This window comes from Tetrahymena thermophila (assembly GCF_000189635.1).
Source record: "Tetrahymena thermophila SB210 genomic scaffold scf_8254187, whole genome shotgun sequence".
NCBI lineage: Eukaryota > Ciliophora > Oligohymenophorea > Hymenostomatida > Tetrahymenidae > Tetrahymena > Tetrahymena thermophila.
The window spans coordinates 36,922-61,193 of record NW_002476086.1 but is presented as its reverse complement, the minus strand read 5'-3'; the positions used below and the strand labels follow the sequence as shown (position 1 = coordinate 61,193).

Below are 24,272 nucleotides of genomic sequence, written 5' to 3'. Positions count from 1 at the left end.
AGAATTTTAATTAAATTCTGTACTTATGCAAATTTTACTAATGAATATCCATTTATAATTAATTTGAGTTTAATAACTCATTTCAAAATTTTTTTTCAAAAATTTACATGTTCCCATAATTTAAAATCAAAATATTAAACAAAATAAAGACGGAATTCCTAAAAAAAATTAAAATTTGTCTTTAGATAATATCATTTTGTTTATCTTTACGTTAATTTTCTTTAACTTGTATTAATTTTGAAAAAATTTTTAATTCCAATTTACATATAATATGTTCAAATTAACCTTACCAAAAATATTTAGAACCACTGAAAATAAAAAATAAGGAACAATTAGAATTTGGGTAGATTTATTGAATACTAGCTAGAGCATTAATATATTTTATATTTATTCAGAATGCTTTTTTATTATCTATAGAACTTTATTAAAAGTTTGTTTAAAAATTAATTTTTATTCTCAACAATTTTAAATAAATTTAAATATTAATTCAAATTAATATACGTATAATTAATGATGATAATATAAATTTCTTATAAAAAACCTAAAAATAATAAAATTTTATTTAATTCAGTAAATTATAAAATATTTATTATATTTTTAAAACAAACTTAATCTAAATTTAAGAAAAGTTAAAATATTTTTTTATTTTTTGAAATACTCATGACACTCACTTTAAAGGTAATTAATAATTTTTATATATTATTATAAAAGAAATTTTTATTGATTGCAGTCTGTTTATATAATTTTATATTTTTATGATTTAGCTTTTACAGATATGAAATCATACAAATTAAATGGTTTTAGGTCGATAAAGTAATAAAATGAATTGAAAAATAATTTTTATCATTGTGGCTGATTTATTATTTTCTTAAATTTAATAAATATATGTATGTATATCAATCATTTAATTAAGAAACGATATCTTTAGAAAATTATTAGAAGCTTTTAGAAATCTAAAAATATTAAATAAATATATTTATTTTTATCAATCATCACTTATATTTTTAAATAAACAGTGCCTAAAAATATTAGATATAATAAAATTATTATCAAGAAAAATCATTTTAAATAGATAATTTAGCAAAAAATGAAATTATTTCAATTGATTAAAGGTAGTTTTTGTAAATAAGCCTTTATTTGTACTTTTAATTCGTTATTTACTATTAAATGATAGACAGCTTTTAGGAAATATTTTTACCTAATTTTGACATAAAAGAAGACCCTATAGTAAGATTCTTTTTTTATATTTATTTTAAAATAAAATTTAAACATTCTTTAATTAGGATACTCAGTATTGGAGAATTATTAGAGAAAATAAATTGCGTACATTGAAGGACTTACTTTCTTCAAATTAATTGCATCCTGATGATATTTGTATATCATAAGCTGGGCATACTTTTCTTCATGAGACTGTGGTTAGTAATAGAAAAGAAATGTTTAAACTATGTCTTATTTTCCATGGTATTTAAAATTTAGTTAAATAGTTTATCTAATCCATTTTTGTTTTATATAAAATCTATTTAATCACAAAATTTTTTATATTTCTACTTTTTTTTATATGAAATTAGCTGATGTTAATAGAAGAGATAAAAATTAATGGACTCCTTTGATGAAAGCTTGTGCACTTGGTAGATACTAAATGGTATAAGATTTAATAGAAAAAGGAGCTGATCCATATCTTGCAGATTATAAAGGGGAAAATTCCTTTGATAAAGCAGAAAAATTTGATCAAATTAATGTTCTAAATTTATTAAGAAGCCATTTTAAAAATGAAAATTCTATTAAAATCGAATAAAATAATTAAGAAAATACTATAATTATAGATGAAGATGAAAAATTTTGAGGAATCATAATTATTTTATTTTACAATAAATTTTATGTAAAAATTTAAAATGAGTTTTAAATTGTTGGTTTTTCTAAAAATTAAAAATTAAATTTTCAACTCAACTTATTATAAAACTTAGCATAATTTCTATAAAATAAATAACAAATATTATTGCTTTATGATTGCAAGTATTGGCATGTTAGTTAACTTAGTTTATTTTCACAAAAGGCGGTATTAGCCAACCAATTTCTTTATTTTAATTTATATGTTGTTTGATAAATAAAGTCATATACCTAATTTAAATAAAATAAAGACGTATTTTATATATGATAGCTTTTACTTATTAACTTAATATTTAAAATATTTTTATATTATTAATTATCATAACTAAATGAATATTTTTATTCTTAGATAAACTTTAATTAATAGTTTTAATAGACCTTTATAATATTAATATACTATTGAGTGAAATAATGATGTAAATAAATAAAAAATAATCATATAAACAATTAATACTTCTCTTCAATTAAAATATTCAATTAAATAATTAAAATTTTTAACTATCAAAGATCAAAATTCTACTTATAGTTTTTTAGGGAAAAATCACATTCATGAGTAAAATCTATGATGGTAGTGAGTCACCTATTATTTCTCCTGTTAAAATTCAAATGGATTAAACAGCAAACGATTTTGATGTAAAATAATTTACAAATTTCTATTGTTTTAATAGCGATCAATTAAAAAAGCAAGCACTCAACTATTTGAAGAAAATACCAAATAAGAGGACGAACCATGAAAACTATATGATCTTTAGGGCGATGATGCAAATCAAATTTTTTAAAGAACTGGCATAAGATTATGGGAAGGAAACGGCTGAAATTTGTTGCTCTTGTTTAAGATATAAATGCACTTAACCTGGTTAAACATTATTCAAGCAAGGTAGAATTAAAATTTCAAAGTAGAAAGCAAATTTATTTTATATCAAAAAAGGTGATAGAGGAGATGCTTTTTACATAATAATGAAGGGCAGCGTTGGAGTAAATATTAAAACCTATACATCAATAGAAGATGGTCAAAAAAAGGCAGAATTAAGCGTAGATTATAATAAGCTTTAAATATCTCCAAATCAAAATCACAAAGAAAAAAATTAAGCCATCTTCTAAAAGGCTACAAATAAACTTATGGTTATGAATAGCATACATAGAAATTCAACTGAGTAGAAAATTTCTTATCATAATGAAATCCATATAGATGTTTTAGAGAGAAAGAATGAAGATTTTGAAGAAAAGGTATTGCTTCAGCCAATTTTATAAGAAGTCAAAGAGTTAAAGACAGGAGATTCATTTGGAGAATTAGCTCTATTAAAAGGTAGCAAACAAACATTACAAATAAATTAGTAATTAAAAAGCTATAAAATACTTAATATTTATAAATAGGAACAAAAGGCTCTTTAAGGGCAGCAACCATCATTAGCAAAGAGCTTACATACTATGCTTACTTAGTAAAAGAAGATTTTTAAAACATTTTAAGTAAGGATAAACTTTATAAATGTACATTAGAAACATTTAAAATATTTTTTTTTCTAACTAACTATAAAGAGGACAAAGAGTAAGGTAAACTAGATTAAAATATAGCTAACTTTTCAAAGTGTAAACTATTTGAAGGTTTAGATGAGAATGAATTGAGAACTATATTTTTATATTGTTAAAATAAATAAATGAAGAGAGATCATGTAGTATATAAATAGAATGATACATCTGATTTCTTCTATATTATCAAATCAGGAGAATTTTAGGTAAAAAAGTCAGTTTAGAAATTAAATATTACATTTTTTTATAATAGATTATAAAATCTCAATAAATTAAAGACAAAAAAGATGTTTAATACTATGAGGACGTTTAAATGCCTTTAAGTTTTCGTAACTACCATGGCAGGATTTAAAAAGAAATTGCTGTAACATGAGTTTAAAATATCAATTAATTTAATTAATATATTTAATAAAAGATTTCTATATTATCTTCAGGGTAATTTTTTGGTCATATGGAGATACTTTAGAAGACTACTAGATAATATGCTGTTAAATGCATCAGTAGTTAAGGTGAGCTTTATGCAATATCATCAAATGTAATTAAAATTTTGCTTAGTTATATTTCTTATAGTAATGAATATTTTTAGGATTTTATTAGAAAAATTTACTACCATCAAAAAAATTTCCTGAAAAAAAGATTAGTATAAGATAGAAAAATTCATAGTTAATTATACGAATAGCACGATGAAAAGTTTAAAGATATGAATGAGTAAAATTCTCATTTGCTTTTATAAAATTCTTATGATAAACAGTTTTATGACAAAATTCTTCATTATACAAAAAATACATCAGTTAAGCTCCCAAGTGTTTTATAAAATATTATGTTTAATTCTAGAGGATTGAATAATAGTAAAGTTAATATCAAGGAAAATTAAAGCTTGTGTCTGAATCAATAAGATTAGTTAAAATAGTAGCAATCATTGTTAAATTCATCTGTAAACTAATAAAGTTAAAGCCAATTAAGCTAAATTGGTTTGTCAAAATATGCAATTAATACAAATTAATCTATTTTTAATGATGACAAAAAAAGAAAACTAAACAACTCAACTTCTATTGCATCAAATTTAATGATTTAAAGCTAATTTGAGGGTAAAGAACAAAGATTAAATGAAAATATGCCTAACTAATTAAATCTTAAGAAATAATTTTCAGAGTTATCTTTTAGAACAGGTGCCTTAAGTAATAACCTTGACTTAAATTCTCCTAAATAAAAGGATTTTGAAAATTAACTAAAAAAAACAAAAAGTTCATTTAGTTAAAACAATCCTTATTTATCGCAAATTGACCAAAGTTTTAATATTGCTTCTGAAAATGACCACATTTAATAAAATAATCACACAGATCATCAAAAACAATAAATAAGACCTCTTTCTTTAAGTTTGAAGTAAATTTAAATTTATTATAAAAATATTTTTTTATTTTTAAAATAATTCAATTTTTTTTAACAAATAATTTTTAATTATTTTTTTAATTTATCTACAAAAGCACTTAATAAGAAAATTAAAAAAATGAATTTATTAAGTTACAGGATTAAAACATTCAAAAATTAAATTAAAATTTAATTAAAAATAAGTCTGTAATAGAAACAAAACCTTCAATTTAGTCTCAATAGCTATCTAACGAAACTGAATAAAAAAGTTTAAAAAATTCTTTATCAAGCAATAAATTGCCTATATTACCCTAAATAAAATACTATTATTCATCAAATAAAAAATCCTAGTTCACGAATAGAATATCAAATAGCTTAATTCAAAAAAACCTAAATTAAGATTCAAAAAGTGATTAAAACTCAACAGAAATTTAACCTTTTGCAAAATGTTATACAGAAGATTTTTAGGCAGATTCTTTTATTCAAACAAACTCATTTTACAGTCAGCTTGAAGGAGATGACAGAGATAAATTAGAAGTAATTACTAAAATAGATGGTGCAGATTCAATTTAAGTCGGTTCAGATAATCTTTTAAAATGTGATTAATTTTATGGCACTAAAAACTAAGAATAAACATCTCAATATGATGATATAAAAAAAAGAATGGATTTATTTCATGAAAAGCTAAAATTAGAAAAAGAATAAAGTTCTATAGAAAAACACCACAAACTATTAATCGAAATGGAGAATGTTTAACAGCAAGAAAGATAAAAGAAGTAAAACATCTAATAGTCTGCTATAAAAGTGATCAACAATATGGATGGATATAGACAACTAAAATAAAAACTAGAGTCAATATAATTAGCAATATAAGCAAAATCTGAAAAAGGTACAGTTTCTAAGGAAACTAAAAAAGAAATAATGAATAGGTTCTTTTCATTTATAAAAAACATGGATCTAGCCAAAATTCAAAGTAAAAAAACAGACAGATATAAATTTGCTGACTTTAGAGCTTTTGAAAAAGCTATCGAGTAAAAAACTCAAAATATAAAGGCTCAACACTAAAAAAAGAAATCCTCATTAATACAAAAAGCAAACCTAATGCAAAATTCTTCATGAGAAATAAAATTTTTAATAAAAACTTAATTTATTTTAATAATTACCACAATAAAATAAAATTTAAATTAATTCCAAAGTAAATTAAAATAAATTGTATAGTAATAGATATATAAACATAAATAAATAAAAAGAAGAAAATCTTTATTGCATCTATTTTTAATGAAAATAATTATTGTTATAAAATTACTCAAAATATTATATATACTAAAAAAACAATATTAAGCTACAGTTTGTATTATTTATGTAGTTATTCATACTATCATTTTAAGTCTATAGAATTTAACATTTATCTTTTTTTTAAAAACTTCTTACAAAAATTGTAGTAAACAAATTTGATGAAATATTTTTAGAAATAAAAATAAAAACTATTTAATTAAAATAAATATATGTGTAATAAATAATTCAGACTAATTAAATGTATGCATGCAAAGTAATAAAAAAATTTTAAATCTTTGTTTTATTGCATATTTATATTTAACCAATAATATTATATTTAATCATTAGCTATATACATCTTCATATTCATTTTTCTAATTTTATTCTAGCATATTTTATTTAATATCTCATAAATCTGTAAAATTTTAGCAAAATCTTTATTATATTTTATTTTTTACTCTTTAGTTGAAAGAGAGAATTTTAGTTAAAATAGAAATGTTCGAGATCAGAAAACTATTTGTAAGCAAATTAATAAATATATATGCATGAATCTCTCAATAATCATACACTTAAGAATGTGAATAAAATCCATTCAATAATTGTTAAGCAAATTTAGATGTTAATAATTTATTTTTTATGTTATTAATGAGATACAAAATTAATTAATTTACTTCTATTAATTCCACAGTTTATTAAAATCAGATTAAATTAGTGTAAAAGGTAAACCCCAAATTTCTATATTTTGTTTAAATTTACCATAAAAATTTTCTCAATCATAAAATTTACCAGAATTGCTTATAATTTGATTTTTTGTTTAGCTGTAATTTATTTTTTATTGTGTGATTATGAGCCTTACTAGGAAAATCCATCGAATACCCGAAATAGCAAGATAAATCATTTAATAACTAAATTTATGATTAACTTCATGAAAACTCTCAAATACTTAGAAGATTTATCTTTAACTACTTGTATCAAATTTAGAATTGATTATAAATTATTTTCATATTAAATCAAAAGCAATAATTTTGTCAAAAAGTATGACTTAAAAACTTATTACAATTTTAACATTCTCTGCTCTAATTTTTTCTTGCTTTGTACAAGGTAAGATTGAAGTTTAAAATGAGAATTTAGATGAAATTATAAAAAATATTTATCAAAATCTCTAAAAAAACCTCTTTACAAGTGACTAAAACTTTAAACTTTTTCCTTTTCAGCATGAAACCTAATAAGGAATTTATAAATCTGACATAAAGCTAAACTTAATAGATCAGACCAATTCATACTTTACTCACTTATTCAGATAAAAATTTGGAGTTATCGATAATAATATGTTTGTGACAAACTTTATCCTTTTAGGTTTAATAGAAGCATCAGAATTAGGATATCTTGAACTTGACATGAAAATATTTGAGTAAAATATTGAAGCCCTATTAAAATTCTAAGACAAAAATTATGCTCCAAATGTACCAATCTACAACTTCTGGACTCAGATATAAGTTGATGGAGTATGGTAAAGCTCACCTCGTAATTTAGAAGGAATTATGAACGTATATAACAAGCTACCCAACTTCATTTAAAAAATAGTTGAGTTTTTTGGTTATAAACCGAGTGAAATGGTTTAAATGGTGAATGCCCTCAGAATACCTTCAGATAATGATGACAGTGGATGTAACTTAGCTTTAGGTGCTACTTTAAGAGAAATTTAAGGTAAGTACTCAACACTCTCTAACAAATGGGATTAGTCTAACAATGACTACAAAACATTTTATCAAGTTGTTAAAAAATATGCTTACAGACCTTTCGATACCAACCATACTGTATAATTTCCATTTTTTTTTAATTTTAGCTGTATTTATTTCCATACAATAGATATCTGATTAAATCTATTAAATATGATTTACCAATAAAGCAAAATAATTACTAAGTCATTAAAAAAGTTATTAAAATTTTAATGATTAATTTTATAAAAGCTAAATATATTTTAGAATTAAGCTTACAATTATTTATTTTAATAAAATTTATCTTTTATTGTTAAAAGTCAAAATATGGGACAGACCTATCAAATAACATAGATCCAAGAACTTTTTATTACTTAAAGGTAATTTACTTCTCTTAAAATTTTTAATTAATGATTAACTCTTTTGTAAAAGTTTTTGTTTGCATTTTTACCCAATATTTATTTTTTTTTTCTAATATCAAATTATTACAAATAATTGAAAGATATAAATTAATTGATAACTGATTTTATAATGTCATTTTAAAATTTTATAAATAGGGATTTTTAGATCAAAACTAAAATACTACAATTGTATTATTTACTACATGGCTCATTAACTAATAAAATGAAATAGGATATTAAATGAGCTAGCCTTTCCATACAAATAATGTTGATCTTACAGTAAATGCTAATGCCATATTTGGACTTAATTCAGTTCTTTCAACTATCTCTAAAGAAGAAGCAGATGAACTATTTTTAGAAGATGAGGATCTTCGAACTCTCTACAGAAATTCAACCAAGCTATTAGAGTATGGTATTAACTCTAGAATAGTCTTAGATAGAGTTGATTTAGCTCTAACATATTATCCATCTGAATATAATTTCTATTTTTATGTTGCAAGAAATGTCCACTTTTTACGTTTTGTAAAAGAAAAAAATAATGGAACACTCCCTTATCCTGATATGGAATTTTGCCTTTAAACTTTAGAAAATTCTATGATTGGAAAAGGTCTTGATTAACTTTTAGAGTTAGCTCATGAGTCAGATTCTGAAGTTTACTGGGAGAGTTTTCTCGGAAATTACGCTAATATTACAAGACACGAAGATAGACTATACTCAACTGTAGCAGCAACTAATGCGCTTTTAGATACATTTACATCTAGCTCTAGTAATAGAAAATAAAGAAAATGGATTCTAAACACTCCTGTAAAAGTAAAATTAATTTTAGAGAAAGCAATTAGTTTTATTTCTCGTGTCTACAGTGATCCAAATACTTCTTATGATAATGCCTTCTTTTCTGGAAGTGTTAAAGGATTAGATTCACTTCCATTTTTTTATCCTTTCAATGAAGTTAGATATTTATCTAACAATCAAACAATTGATCCTCAAAATCAAGATTTTAGTGCAATAAACCAAGATTTATTAGCAGTTGTTAAAGGCTATATTCCTGACGAAGAATACTAAAAGTTGCTTAACCTTAAGTGGTTTACCAAAGAAGTGCCTCAAAATTTTACTGGTTTTAATGCCCCCAAAGATGGTTTTCCCTACTGGTCTTCTGAAGCCATTACCTAGGTTTTCATTATTTAATCACTTGCAAAATATTAGTCTGTTTTAAAAAATGAAAATTGACAAAGATTAAAATAAAATAAAATTATACTAATTACATTTCTTTATATTTGATTTTAAGAAAATTTAAAATCCTTTGAATTAAATATTAAATTTGAAAATTTAATTTAATTATATTTATTTAATATAAAACAAAAAAGTTAAAATTATTATTATTTTCATTTCATTTAATTTTTAATTTTTGTAATTTTTCTAAAAAAGAAAAATAAGTTTAATTCAATATAAACAATATAAATTTTTTATTTTTTGAAAGTTTTTAAAGTTTGAGATTAATTTTATTATTTTTAGAAATTTAACTATATATTTATTAATCATAATTTATTAATAAGTTCAAATTTAATTTGTCTCTAAAATTTTTAAGAAAAACTAAACTAAATAATCTACATTCAAAGAGAAAAGTGTTCAAATAAATTAAAATATAAGCATGATTTAAATTAAGTACAGTTTAGCTCATTTATTTAGGAGATTTTTAATTAAGTTTGTTTTATTTTTAGAAATAATTTTAGAAATTTAAAATATTTTAGTTTTAATTAACTGTTTAGGTTTGTTTAATTTTAATAAAATTAATCATAAATAGTAGCCGTAAATAAATTTTAATTAAAATAGTATATGATAAGAAGGTAATAAGTAGGAGTTGTATAAATGTTTAAATATAGTATTTTTTTAAGCATATAATTATTTATAATAACTAAAAATAAATGTAGGTATAATTGCTCTATCTAAAAGTATATATTATAGTAATGAATGAATAATGAATACATACAAACATTCGTTAAATTATATCGAATACAAATACTATTTTAAGACTGGTAATTGAGGATTTAAATAAATGGTATATTCAAATAAGCTAGCTACTTGCTTGATAGATAATAAATAGTAATCAATCCTTGAAAACGAGGAGCTTTTCCTTTCTTTCTTTTTCTTGAATGTACTTTTCAAAATCTCTTTTAATGGTATCAAAGTCTTCTCCTTTGTAAGTAACTTGTAAAACTTTTTCAGCAGGAGTATCAAGCATTCCATCTACTTTATTTTTATTACGATTTTCTCTTTTCCAACCATGATCAAAGGGTTTTTCAATAATAGATCCAGATTTTGTAGAAATTCTAATCTTTTTTCCATCTTCAAGATAACCAAATCTTATTCTAGTTGCCTTTCCAGTTTCGGGGTCAATTAATGAAACCTTAGAAACATGGATAGAGTGAATTTTCTTATGAATTGATCCCTTACTTTCATCTTAGGCATTACCTGCAACACGTTTCAGCTTAACATTGATACCTTCAACTAATACTCTATTAGTCTTTCTGTAGACTCTAATAACAGTACCAGTTTTACCTTAATCTTTACCGGAAATGACAACAACTTTGTCTCCCCTAACTATTCTCCATCTATCGAATGGAATTTATTAACTACCGATAATATTTCCTTTCTTGTTGGTTACGGCTGCAGTTTGACTGAAGGAGAAAGAATTAATATTATTGAGCATAATTTATCTTTAGAAGCCAATCATTTTGCTTATATTGATTGTATTTCTGATAGAAGGGAGAGCAACAGCAGCTCTACTTAATGAAGAAAGCACTTTAAACATACTTATAAACTAACTAATTATATATATCTATTTTTGAAGTAAATGAATCTGCTAACTAGCGAGGATTTTTGATTTGAAAATAATGTCCTTTTAGGAAATGTTTTCCTTTTTTTTCTTCGCTTTGAAATTATATAAAATGAATTAATATTGTTTGTAGAGTAATGAGAATCAAAGAAAGAAAGATACAAAGAAACAAGCAAATAAATTAATTTATGCAAAAGTCATGTTAAATATAATGAAAAAATTAATACAAGCAATTAATTAGCTTAATTATTTGTTTCTTTCTTTTCTTTTGTTTTCTTTTTGTTTTGTTTTGCATAATTCAATATTAAAGGCAGTGTTTAAATTGTTTTTGCCTCAAATATAAAAATTAAGATTTTTCAAGAAAAAAATGCAATTTATTATTAAGTTGATAGACCAAAAAGAATATCTTCTTTTGACATTATATTAATAAAGATAAAGGCATTAATTTTGTTAAATTTTCTTGTATTTAATTAACTAATAAATATATTAATATATCTTTTTAGCTGCTAGTTTAATTTGTTTAAAAACTATGTTAAATTTCAATCAATTATCAAGTTCTTTATGGTAAATTAAATTTTCATTGATTTAGCAAGTAAATTATGAATTTTTTAATTTAATATAGATCTCCTTGACAGAAAGACAAATCAAACAAAAATCATATATATTTTGAAAGAAAAGAAAAAGAGAAGAAGAATTTCAGACTTTATTAAGTAGAAAGAAACTTCCATAGATACTCATCAAATTTAGTTAAAAATTAAGTTAAATAAAATAGTAAAATGTCTTTAGTTTACAAGGTAGTTAGAAATTTCACCAGAAGAAATATTTAAGTACTTATGTTGGAAGATTTTCCAAGCGTTGGTTTTGAAGGATAAATCGTTAACGTCAAGCCAGGTTATGCTCGTCAAGCATTGATTCCTAGAAATTTAGCTGTTTATAATTTTCCAGGAGTTAGAGAACGTTTGTTCCCAAATATCAGACAAGCTGACATCGATCAAAAAACTCGTTATTATAGAGACCTTACTAACTTCTAAAATAAAGTTGATAATATTAATTTAGAATTCTTTAAAGTTCCATCATTTGCCAATCCTGCTTTGTTGAAGGAAGAAATCAGTAAAAAGGATATTATTAGAGAAGTTTAAAATAAATTCTCTATTGAATTAAAGAATGAAAATGTCTTCTTAGAAGAAAACATTTAGCGTTTTGGCACTTATAGTATTAATGTTAGAGACTTCTATAATGCTGAACTTTAAAGAAAGTTTGAGTTTGTCATGAACGTCCAAGTCAAGTAACCTATTATCAGAGAAGCAAGAGAAGAGAAAGAAACTAAGGAATCTAAGGACGCTAAAAAAGAAACTAAAGCTGCTGAAACTAAATAAGCAAAGGGTAAAGAAAGTAAATCTGCTAAAGAAAAAGAAGATAAAACTAAGGGATCAAAGAAATCCAAGTGAGCAATTAGAATTTGAATATACAAAACTTATTTAATATCTCATTATATCAATATATGCTGTTTATCTTTCATTAAAATCATGATTCATTCGTTTTAATAATTCTTTTGCAATGGATATAAACAAGTTTATCTTTCTCAAGTATTTGCTTTCCTGCTATCTTTCTAACACATGTATAATTGAAAGTAGTTTGTCTCTATATTATATTCATAATAAATGCAGGCTATGTTGCATAAAATTAGCTTTGAACCTCAATAAAAGATAATTCTAGTTAGATATACTTACAATTGAAAAATTAATATTGCTGTGATTATATAGTATGAGTATTTGATAATTATTTTACTTCTTAAAGAAAATATATTTATTAAATTAAATGAACCAATAAAACTTACTGTCATTCTTTACAATAGCTTCAAGTCCTTGCCATAAATTCATTTAAACACCTCTAGCAGAATGCAATTTATCTTTCAACAAGCATATCTACCTACTTGCCTATCTATTTTTCGATTATATTTTTATTTATCATATTGTACGGTTGCATTAGTATTTTTAAAACGTTTAATCTTCGGTTTTTAAAAAATAAACTTTTTCAACAATAATTATTTATTTATTTTATTCATTTGTTTTTCAATTTTGTTTTTAGGCTTTATAGGTTTATTTTTTTTCCAAAAAAAGTATTATTTGAATTATTGTTGATTATTTAAATTTTAAAAATTAAAAATATATTTTTTATCTCATTAAAATTGTTTTTTATCAATGTTAATTACATAAAACTCTTAAATATATATTTTATTTAGAAATGTTAAGATAGTAAAAATAAATAATGATAATATTCATATTATTTTATAAAGACTATACAAATTATAAAAACAACTCATATAAAGTATTATTTAAAGTAGTTTGTTTGTTGTTCATTATACCCTTATGAACTTTCCATATGAACTTTAAATACTCTTTTATTTTTTAGATTAGTTTATGCTTGAAAATTACAAATTTTTATCAAGCTTTCAGATAAATTTTTATTTTTTAGAAGAACTTAAAAAGGGTTGATAATTACTATTTTATTATTTTTATTTGTAAATTCTTTGGTTTAAATGTTACTATTGATAGGAATTAGGAATAAAGATAGACTTGGTTATTTCGTTAAGCATTTTATCAGAATATTTGAGAAGTACTTAGTGGTATGCATTATCTTTTAAGCCAGGATTTACTTAATGTTAAAAGTATTTAATTTCGTTTTATTGCTTGCTCATGTTAAATGATGATTATGGTTTTTGTTTTGATGCTGAATACTTATCAACACTTGAAGATCTCTAGTATTTTTTATCTTGAGTATTGCTTTTTTTATTACTAGTATTCAATTATTTTGTTTTAGATCCGCTAGTCTACTCTTTCAGTAAATCTTAATATGATTTTATAGGAGAAAAGTTGCTAAATATACTGTCTGCTCTTGTTTCTTAAGTTTTTTAATGAGTCATTATATTATTATCAATATATTTTAACTCAGATACATTATTTTCAATCACTACTGGTATCAAAGCATTCAGTTACTCATCTAGCTTATACAGAATTAAATTTTCTGGCTATTGGTCTTAATTTAGTTTGATGTGCTCAATCTTGCCATGATATATTTTTATTTTACTGTTTCTTACAGGACTTTTTTCAGTTAAATTAAAATTAATGTTATAATTATTATTTTATGTATCATTTTATAAGTCTTCAGGGAACGGCTCTAATTCAATTTCATCTTATCCTTCTAATGCAGTTACTTTTTTATTATCACCTAAAGATGTTGCATTAAGGGTTTATGAAAGCACTTCATTTAATTCTTTGCTTTTAATTATGCTTCTTCTCACATTATCCTAAATATTTTCAATTTATTTTACTAAATTTGATGGCTTTTTTTATAAAGAAGATGGAGAGTAATTCTGTGATATGCTTGTTTCTTATTAATTTTCTTGCAACGAATCTTTTTTGATTGTCTTTTGCTCTGTAAAGTTAAGAGTAGATTCTCTGCATATACCTGAATCAGTGAAATGATCACTAGTGTTGATGATTTCTTTTTTAAAGCTGTCAATTTTTAAAGTAAAGTGTTTAATTGGATGCTTTTCTTACCTATTTTCATAAGCTTTTTAATTAAATGTATAAGCAGAAGATACAGAGCTATTGTTTTAATTTGATTAAGTATTGTTATTAAGGTTATTATTTTAACCTACTTAGTTAAGATTTTGTTTAGGTGGAGTTTGAGGAGCAGTTGAATCATCTTCTTTTAATCTTGCATCCAAAATTTTATTTTAAATATTTTATTGGAATATTTTATCACTCTCTTTTGTATTCCACTCAGGTTAATGATAATATATTTCATTCTTAGTATTATTGATTGGGCTTAAGGTATTTGTTGCCATTTTAACTGATGCCATTCTAACATTATCAATGTCAGTCTGATAAGAATAATCTTAAGGGTTATTTTTTACACTTAAGTTGCTACTAAGTCCTATATCATTCAAATTCACTTAACTTTCTTTACCTTCTTATTTTTTTAAATCCTTACTATTGTTATTGAGTTAACCACTTTGATGATTGTCTTTATGAGTAAAAGAAACAGGTAATTCTAGTTAATTACTTATAGGTGATTGGCTTCTTTAATATTATATTTAATTATTGGTTGGTGATATCAGCTCTGCATCAAGGGAGTGAGTATTTCTTAAATCTTCCTTAAGATATTTGATAGGAGAGTTTTGCTTTTTTTAATATAAAATACCTCCTTATGGCTATAAATAGTAATAGGTTTAGCCTTCAGGCAGATGAGCGATAGTTTTAAGCTAGTGATTACCTTAAATTAGCTACTAGTCATGCTCTGAATGCTTATTTTTTTCTGTTTGCTATGAACAAAAATTACTTTGATTTGTAATCATCCTTAATTAATTTTTAGATTGAATTGCATGACTACTGTATTTTTGAGCTTCTACATCTTGCTTAGTAATTAATTTATTTTCTTAATTTTTATCGTGTTAAATCTTTTATTTATCTAATTATAAGTTTTATTATTATTATTATTGCAACTTTATCAACTCACTTTATATTCTTTTTTGTTCCATAATTTAGTCACCAAGCTCCATTTTTTGATTTAAAATACTAATTTATTAAAAGAAGCTACTTTCCTCAATTTAATCTTAACGCTTAATCTCTGATTAGTAGCAGCTCTAAGGAGCTTTTTCTTACACACTTTCTCTACAAGCTGCATCATAATTAGAAGAATTCATATTGCTTGAATATTGTTAAGTGCTTAGCCTAGATCCTTAGTTATATTTACTACTTGCTGGAAGATTGAAATTTTGCTATGATAAAATTTCTTAATCTTTATTAAAATTATTAGGACTATTTTTGATGCTAATGTTGAAGTTTGACACGCTCTTTGAATATTTATGCTCCTCATCATTTTACTTCTCTAAAACTTCTAATTCTTGTTTCTAATTTTCTGAATCTTGCTAAGCTAGGATACTTTTGATTTAAGCCTTCTAATTTTTACTTTATGAGTAACTAAGCTGCTTTGTAAGTAAATTATCAAAGTATTCAAATTATTCTTTAATAGAAAGTGAATTCATATGAGACTCATTACTTTTATCTAAACCTTTAGCTGATAAATTAGTGTCTTATTTGCAAGTTTTTTGTTTAACAGGGGTCTAAAGTTTGTCATATTCATCTTAAAACCTTACAAAATTCTTATTATTTTATTATGAGGAGTTAGGAACATCTTGTGCATTTAATATTTTTTACAATTTGATAACTTAATTCTAATCTTATGATTGTACCTATGCACTCATAGGCTTTAGAGAGTTAAAATTTAATTCCAATAAATTATTTTATGAGACTTCTTTTTATGTAATAAACTATTTTTAATTTGGCTAAATAGCTTAGAGGAGTTAGTCTACTCTTAAATGTTAATCTTTTTTAAATGGCGACTGATTTTCGTCATTCTTTTTATCACTTTTATTAATTTCAAATGCGCTAATTGATTGATTTGTTTCATCTTATTATTATTTTTTGTGATGAAAATTCAACGGAGAAACTTAATTGTAATTTGTATAAGATTAATTGCTTTTATTAAAACTTGTATTTTATAACTATGAGGTTTGATTTACTATTTATGATGAAATAGTTTTTGCAGATTAATAAGTAGGATTTTGGTGTTATAACTTCAATTTAATAACTGGCGTTTGCATTATAGGAGATTATATTATTATTTGCTTTAAGACTGGTTTAAAAAGGCTATGGGATCTAGGAGTTATCTTCATACAGCTCTAAGTAGGAATGCTTTTAATTGAGTTTTAATTATTTATAACAGCTATATGATTAATTTTAGGTTTAAACTAAGAAGAAGCAGGAGTGGAATGTGATCTGATCATCCTACTGTTTTACTTTTCGTATATTGTTTGTGCATCTTAATTGAATCTACTTTAAATTTAAACAAGCTTTTGCTAATGAAATTGCTCTATTTGTTCTTTTTATTGTGAGTTGCCCATATTCTAGCTACTCTTTTAAGTATATATGAATGACAATTAATGCTAATATTTTATTTAAAGCCTTAAATTAAAAACAATTATTTTTTATTTTGATTAATGAATATTATTTGATAATTTCTTTAAAAAGCTAATTATTTGTGAATTTGTAGTTATCACTGGATTTAATAAGATAAGAATGACTTTATGCTTAATATATTAATAAAATTATATCGAAATTATTGGTTGCCTTATATTTTATTTATTAATTTACTTCTTATAGAATTTAATAATAACTATAAATTTAGTGATAAATTTTAATTCATAGTATCTATGCATTATTTGAATATAATTTTCAAAAGATTGTATTTTTGTATCAAAATAGAAAGTCAATTTTCTAAACACAACACATATATTTCAATAAAATCTTTCTATGTAAATTGAAAGTAAATGAGATGTTACACGAAATTAATCATTCATTCAATGAATAAGAAGTTTTAACCTTTTATAAAATTTACAAAAAACAAATTATAAAAATAAATTTTAAAAGGTTTTATAAATACTTAAAATTAAATTTTTAAATATTTTAAGAAAAAGTTCTTGCTTGCATTAAACTTAATTTGTAAATAAATAAATATTTAATATTTAAAAAATAGAAAGGCAGATAAGAATTTCTAACGATTAATTTAGTAATTAGAATTTTTGATATTCAGATTTAAGTAAGAAAAATACTAAAAAAATAAATATGATATGAAATTATTAAACAACTAAGTTAAAAGATTAACTAAAAATATCAAAATATTTTTTTATTTTTTAAACATAAATTTCAAATATAATAATCTCTTCATTCTTTATTTTAATCTTGCTAAATAACTTTCTCAGGTTCTTACTTTGCTCCTTTTCAGAATAATTTTAAATATAATCATCAAATGTTTAAAAAGTTTGATAATAATTACCTTGAAGTTCCTTTAACTACTTTATTTTATCTAGGTCAGACTCACTAAAGAATTATATTTTTTAGGCTGTGAGATCATGCCTAATAATAATTTAAGTTAATTCTTTTTCGGTTTAAGAAAGATTGAACATTCTAAAGGGATCTTTTAGCTCTTGTTCTTTTTCCTCTTAAGTTTTACTAAATTTATTACCTCTTAAATCTAACTTAGCTAGAGAATAATTCTTTGTAAATCCTGTTTTAAGATTTTCGTAACAACTGTCATTAAAATCATTATTTGCTATATTTAAAACTTTTAATCCACACATGCTATCTGCAACATAATCACTTAATTTCAAAGCAGTCTATTTTACATATTTTATTAAAATTTAACCACCAAAATATTTAATTTACTTCAAATTCAAACTAATTTCCTGAAACATCTAACTCTAGTAGAGTTTTATTAAGCATCAAATCTTAAAAGAGCTTCTTACCTGCCTTATCTCCAAGATTGTTGAGTTTTAAATTAAGACTTTAGAGATTTTTATTTACTTTAAGTGCTTATGCCAAGTATCTCGACCCTTCATATCCAATTAAGTTATTACCCAAATTAAGATATAACAAAATCTCATTTCTCATTAAAAATTTAGCTATTCTCCTAGCTCTAATAAATTTTATCATTTTTATATTAATGCAAAGATAAATTAAATTTTACCCTTAATCTTCAATTTTATTGTGAGATAGATTGAGTTCTATTAAGGAAATATTCATATTTACTCCTGCCATAATAAATCTCAAAAGATCATCGTCTATCATATTTGCACTAATGTTTAATGACAGCTAATATTGAATAATTATTTTTATTTAAAGATACATTAATGCATTATTTTTTAAAGAATAAGAAATTATTGCTTTTTATTTATTTATTATGTTTTTAAATAAGTTTCTTTTTTGTCAATATTTATTTTTGTTTGAAACTACGCCAATTTATAAACAAAATTCATAAGTTTTATTATTATGCAAACTAAAAAGATATTTAAAAATGTTATTTCAATTTCATTTACTAAAGAATAGCAATTCTTAATAGCTTCTCCAAGATTAGCTGCTTCTGAAAGCTTCATGCCAACAGACTGTTTATTGTAATCCATTCCTGAATATTTTGTACCATAAGTGAGGGTCAAGGATGTAAGTAGAGGAAGATACTTGCAAATAAAATCTATGTCTATATTTTAATTGATATTTTAAAGATTAAGAGTATGTATCCAGCTAGCAGCTGCTTTTAATTCTGCTTAGAGAATTTATTTTTTATTAGGATCATCCGCATTTTATATATTTGTTAAAAATTCTTCCATATAACGTTCCAAATAAGCAACTTTCCAAGAGCGTCCATGCTCTTCAATATTAATTGATTTTTAAGATTTTTCCCATCTGTTTTTGCAAGCACGTTACCAAAAGCTCTCTTAATCAATGTTAGGAGCCATAGTTAATATATCCAAGTCAGTTGTTATTTTCGATATTATCTAGTTTTATATAAAGTATGCTTATATTGTATTAGTTAATTCATTTTTATTTTTTTAACTTGTTCTTTAAGATTTAAAACTCATCAAATGAAAGAAAATAAATGATTCTAAATTACAGTATCTCTAACATTTTCTGGCACTCCTTTTAAATCTGGATACAGAATATAATTCTAAGATACAACTTCAACTGCTATATGTTATAATAAAGGGAATTCATCTTTCTTGAAAGGATCTGGCTTCCCTTAAGATCTTGCTAAAGCTAACTTTTTTGCTAACATAATTACTTAATTATTTAATTCTTTATTAATAATGATTATTCCTTATACTTCTTGATTTGCTTACTCTATCTAAGTATTAATATTAATAAATGAAAATCAAATACTATTTTTATTAAAATATTATTTATAAAATAAGTTTTCTAACAAATAAAATGAATTTCTAAAAACAAACTCGATGTTTATAAGTTTCAAATGAAAAAATATTATATATCTCTGAAATAGTAGCTGTGGGTAATAAAAAAAAGTCAATATGCCGTTTTTAAATAAAAATCCATATTATATTAATCAAATATTTAAATAATTAAATAAATTAACTAAAAAATATTTTCAACTCATATAAAATTAAAATATTTCGCAATGAAGGCATTTATTTTAATTTTTTTCATAATATTGACCTTTTGGAAAGGTAAATTTACTTTTATAATGTTTTCTTTAAATTTAGCAGATCAATAAAGTTATTTTAATATTTTTATATTTATCTTTGGATTAATTATTTGAATTTTGTCATAGATAAACTAAATTTAAACTACAACCCATTTATCATATGAGAAAGCAAAATATTTTTAAATATGTAAATCTAAAAAGAACAATTAAAGAATTAAAATCTAATTATTTTAAATTTTTTGAATTATATCACAAAATTTTTAATTTAAAAATAATACAAAAATAATTTCAAAATAAAATTGTAATAATGATAAATATATCTTAAATTGTTTATTGATGTTTTTAAAAATTTTATTATTTTTTGCAAAATTGAAATTTTATAGTTCATATTTTCATAAAAAAATGTAAACTTCAAATTCAAATCTATTATTAGTAATAGTAAAGTATATATTTCAAGAATAAGAGGCATTTTGATATGATATTGGTAAATTATTTTAAAGAAATTAAGTGCTTTTAAATTTTATTTTGTGTATTAGAAAACATAATAAATGAGTAACCTCATAATAATTGGAATGAATGGTAAAAATTATAATTTAACAAATATTTATTATCCAATTACTTTAAATTGAGCTGATTGAGATGATTTAATTTGTATTTGTAAAGTAGCAATTAAGTGAATTTAATAATGAGAAAAATATAGACCATGGAAACTATTTGAAGTAAAAATTGAATGGTATGGCATTTAAAATAATTAGAAGTTAAAATCAATAAGTAAAAAATCTTCATAGTTTTTTATACTCAACAGAAATAAATAAAGAATAACTATTGATTATTTATTTATATTTATTAATTTAATAATTTCAAATTTTTTGTAGTATTAAAATAAAAGTTAGAAAGAAACAAAATTTTTTTAGAAATATCTCAAGTTTTAACTTAAATATTTGTTAAAAGCTAAGTAATAATAACAAATAATCTGTTTTGCAGAATATTAGAAAATATATTCACTTTATAACTAACTAACTAACTAACTAACTTACTTTACAATAAACGAATTGCTATTATGAAAAATATGATTGATAACAGCCAAAAGATAGCTAACGCATGTACGGTTTGCAAAAAATAAAGAAAATCTAGCAACCCTTTTATATTGCAGTGTTCTCATTTACTATGTTTAAACTGCTTGTAAGATTGCTTAAATAATATCCATTCAAATTATATTGAGTGCCCTTCTTGTAAAAAGTAAACATCTCTTGATTTTTTTGAAAAAGAGCTTGACGATTTTGCTTCTACTTCAGGTACACCACAAAGTAATTAAAATATTTCTGATAATGAATACATCAAGCAGTAACAGTAGCAATAAAAAAATTAAGCTTATCAATAGTAACAGTAGTTAATATTAAGCAAAAATGTTATGAAAAATTAGAAGATGGAAGATTGTTAAAAGAATGCGCAATATCAGAGATCATAGAGTAGCCATTAACAGTAAAATACCAACTAAATTAACGTTTATTAGGACTATTATGCTGAAAAATAATCATAAGAAACATCTAAGAGCTCAAAGTATAAATAAGGGTCAATGAGCAACAATTAATATGTTAATGATCCTAATAGCTCAAACGGAATGTTTTTAAATTCATTCGAAATTAGCTCTATCCTTCCTCATCCACATTAAGAGTAGATTTGTATGAATAACTATAGTAGCCCAGTCTTTAATTCTATTCAGTAATCCTACACAACGCCGTTAGACATACTTATAGGGAATGAAAATAATTTAAACAACGAAACTTAAAAAAGGAGAGTTGATAACGAGATGGAAATAGTAGACGAAAACGATTTTTCCTAGTAATTAGCAGATAATATAATACCTGAAAGTCTAAGTAATAGCAATAAAAATTAAATTTTAAACCAAGAGAAGTAGGTTTAAGCTGTCCATTAAAACAATCAAACTAGTAATAGTAGCAATAGCTATAATAGGTTATAAACAAATTAAAGTAAAAATAGTGAAAGCCTTTTCAGTAGAAGCAACAGTAGTGCTAGTAATCTTTATACTTTGTAAAATAATATTAATAATAATAGTCTAATTCCTAATAACAATGTTATTTAAACAACTAGTACAAATACTAATTACCAAAGTAATCCTGCAAACTAATCATTTTCTTAAAGCTTTATATAGCCTATATAACAGTCATTTATATCCGTTAGTGGAATTAAATGTAAAACTCATCCAGAAGAAGAAGCAAATCTATTCTGCTTTTAATGCCATGATAATTGTATGTGCATAAACTGCTTTTTACAATCGGGAGAGCATAAGGAGCACGAAGTTAAAAATGTACGCAATTCATTTAATCAATTGATTCCATTAGTTTAAAACCTTAAAGAAAGAATTCTTTTGTAAGTTAGTGATTTAAAGAATGATGAGTAGTTAATCATTAACAGACAAAGCGATATCCGTAATTTATGCACAGAAACTTTAACTCATCTTAATAAACAAGTAAAAGAAATAGTAGCACTGATAACCTAAAAAGGTGAAGTGTTAAGCAGAGAAATTGAAATATTTTAACAAGAATAATTAAATGAGCTTACAAATAAACACTAAAAAATAAGCAAATAATTGATAAATTTGAACACTTTTTCTGACAGCTATGAAAAAATTTTAAATTTCCAAGGTAAATGCTCAGAAGCAAGAATGTTCAATTACTTCTCAGATACAAAGTCAAAAGTGAATAAATATATACAGAAACTTTAAAAATAAAATGAAGAAATAAGGAGTGCATGTAGGACCAAGTATACTTCTTGCTATCCTGAACATTTATTCAACGATATTGAGTTATAAATATAACAAATATCTATACCTTTTACTGTTTCGTAGCCTTTTTCTTTACCCACTAGCTAGTTACCAAGTTCCCCAAATTAATAATAAATAATGCAAACACCTATTAATAATAGTAATAGTAATAAAAATTCAAATTTCTTTTAACAATAACAACAAATTAATCAAATACCTCTCCCCTAATAAAAAAGATTATCATAGTAATTCGATGATAAAAGCTTAAAAGAAAGTAAAATAATTGATTTTGACTAGCTAAAAATGAATTCTGGATAAATGCAGATAGATTTAAGTAATAATTAACCTAATTCCTCTTTCACCTCCTCACAAAAGAAACTAAGTAACTCAGCAGTTAGATATAATAAGCAACCAAGAGACTCAAGGATGAACAGCGGACACACATATAATGCAAGCATGATAAATAATTCAAATTTTTATGATCAAAACTACTACTAAAATTCTGTAATAAAGATCAACAGAATATCTAATCCTCTATAAGAACCTCTGATGGAAAGAAATTTATTATTCTAAGATAATTCTGCAAATAAAACAAGTAAACCTTTCATTGATATAAAGCAGCGTTTAGACACTAATGATTAAGACTAAGAATATTAATAACAATAAATAACTAATAACCCCTTTAATTTAAAATCAACACAATTTTAGTTTAGCAATTAAACAAAAAATAATATTGTAAAACTGAAACTACAAGAAATGCCAATTGTTTTACCATAAGAAATATAAACAAGCGATTCGTTTATAATTTAGAATCCATCAAATAAAAGTATAAAAAGTACAAATAGGTAATTTAATTTTCTTTATTATTAAATACTTAATATTTTTTTTAATATAAAAGAATAAATAAAGTGTAAAATAGTGAGAATTTTTATGAAAATATTCCAGTAACTTCAGTCAAAGAATGTGTTTAATTAATAAAAAGTACACTTAAATCTAGAGGTGCCTCACATAGTCAATTAAGAGAAAGAGTATCTTAAAATCCACCAGTTTCTAATGAACCTTACCGCTACAAGTAATTTATAATTTAAATTAAATAAATTTTTTTAAAAAATAATTTTTTAAAGGTCTAACCTGAAAGAAAATAGATACAGCGTTCCTAAACTAGATACAAAAAAAATAGATTAGTTGCTTACAGGAACAACTTTGACTTAAAAATCTACTGAAAGAGAAAGAATAGGGAAGTCAAATGATAGAAAAATCAAAGAGCTCAAAAAAATACTGAATGAGGGATGGTGAAACTATAATTAAAGTACATTAAAAGACATAAATTAAGTTGTCTAAAATTATATTAAAAACTAAATTAAATATCTTGTTTGGTTGTATATATTTGTTATTATATATTAATTAATACTCACTTTACT

The 24,272-nt window shown here is 23.1% G+C and overlaps 9 protein-coding genes across 9 annotated transcripts; 5 read left to right on the top strand and 4 right to left on the bottom strand. All coding sequences in view use genetic code 6, as the record gives it.

Moving 5' to 3' along the window:
• Nucleotides 1–889: 889 nt before the first annotated feature.
• On the top strand, nt 890–1,843 carry TTHERM_00697390 (ankyrin domain protein; the record flags this gene model as incomplete). The annotated part of the gene is made up of 4 exons (XM_001025646.2): nt 890–1,112; nt 1,175–1,227; nt 1,284–1,461; nt 1,569–1,843. The coding sequence occupies 4 exons, from the start codon at nt 890–892 to the stop codon at nt 1,841–1,843; spliced, it is 729 nt and encodes a 242-aa protein (XP_001025646.2).
• Nucleotides 1,844–2,436: 593 nt separating this feature from the next.
• TTHERM_00697400 (cyclic nucleotide-binding domain protein) lies at nt 2,437–5,901 on the top strand (the record flags this gene model as incomplete). The annotated part of the gene is made up of 8 exons (XM_001025647.2): nt 2,437–2,764; nt 2,816–3,193; nt 3,262–3,354; nt 3,424–3,620; nt 3,668–3,778; nt 3,830–3,949; nt 4,094–4,797; nt 4,899–5,901. 8 exons carry the CDS (start codon nt 2,437–2,439, stop codon nt 5,899–5,901), a joined length of 2,934 nt encoding a protein of 977 aa, XP_001025647.2.
• A 1,193-nt stretch (nt 5,902–7,094) lies between these two features.
• On the top strand, nt 7,095–9,403 carry TTHERM_00697410 (hypothetical protein; the record flags this gene model as incomplete). The annotated part of the gene is made up of 3 exons (XM_001025648.2): nt 7,095–7,874; nt 8,096–8,155; nt 8,333–9,403. 3 exons carry the CDS (start codon nt 7,095–7,097, stop codon nt 9,401–9,403), a joined length of 1,911 nt encoding a protein of 636 aa, XP_001025648.2.
• An 877-nt stretch (nt 9,404–10,280) lies between these two features.
• On the bottom strand, nt 10,281–10,985 carry TTHERM_00697420 (50S ribosomal protein L24; the record flags this gene model as incomplete). Its single annotated transcript, XM_001025649.3, has 1 exon — nt 10,281–10,985. The coding sequence occupies one exon, from the start codon at nt 10,983–10,985 to the stop codon at nt 10,281–10,283; it is 705 nt and encodes a 234-aa protein (XP_001025649.1).
• Nucleotides 10,986–11,785: 800 nt separating this feature from the next.
• Nucleotides 11,786–12,457, top strand: TTHERM_00697430 (ribosomal protein L9, amine-terminal domain protein; the record flags this gene model as incomplete). The annotated part of the gene is made up of 1 exon (XM_001025650.3): nt 11,786–12,457. The coding sequence occupies one exon, from the start codon at nt 11,786–11,788 to the stop codon at nt 12,455–12,457; it is 672 nt and encodes a 223-aa protein (XP_001025650.1).
• Nucleotides 12,458–12,661: 204 nt separating this feature from the next.
• On the bottom strand, nt 12,662–12,889 carry TTHERM_00697439 (hypothetical protein; the record flags this gene model as incomplete). The annotated part of the gene is made up of 1 exon (XM_001471417.1): nt 12,662–12,889. One exon carries the CDS (start codon nt 12,887–12,889, stop codon nt 12,662–12,664), a length of 228 nt encoding a protein of 75 aa, XP_001471467.1.
• A 572-nt stretch (nt 12,890–13,461) lies between these two features.
• TTHERM_00697440 (hypothetical protein) lies at nt 13,462–16,977 on the bottom strand (the record flags this gene model as incomplete). Its single annotated transcript, XM_001025651.1, has 1 exon — nt 13,462–16,977. The coding sequence occupies one exon, from the start codon at nt 16,975–16,977 to the stop codon at nt 13,462–13,464; it is 3,516 nt and encodes a 1,171-aa protein (XP_001025651.1).
• An 820-nt stretch (nt 16,978–17,797) lies between these two features.
• Nucleotides 17,798–19,682, bottom strand: TTHERM_00697450 (flagellar associated protein; the record flags this gene model as incomplete). The annotated part of the gene is made up of 6 exons (XM_001025652.1): nt 17,798–17,850; nt 17,910–18,249; nt 18,299–18,548; nt 18,600–18,724; nt 18,949–19,404; nt 19,521–19,682. The coding sequence occupies 6 exons, from the start codon at nt 19,680–19,682 to the stop codon at nt 17,798–17,800; spliced, it is 1,386 nt and encodes a 461-aa protein (XP_001025652.1).
• A 1,249-nt stretch (nt 19,683–20,931) lies between these two features.
• On the top strand, nt 20,932–24,147 carry TTHERM_00697460 (B-box zinc finger protein; the record flags this gene model as incomplete). Its single annotated transcript, XM_001025653.2, has 3 exons — nt 20,932–23,696; nt 23,750–23,923; nt 23,976–24,147. Exons 1-3 carry the CDS (start codon nt 21,127–21,129, stop codon nt 24,145–24,147), a joined length of 2,916 nt encoding a protein of 971 aa, XP_001025653.2. The 5' UTR covers nt 20,932–21,126.
• Between the last annotated feature and the right edge of the window lie 125 nt (nt 24,148–24,272).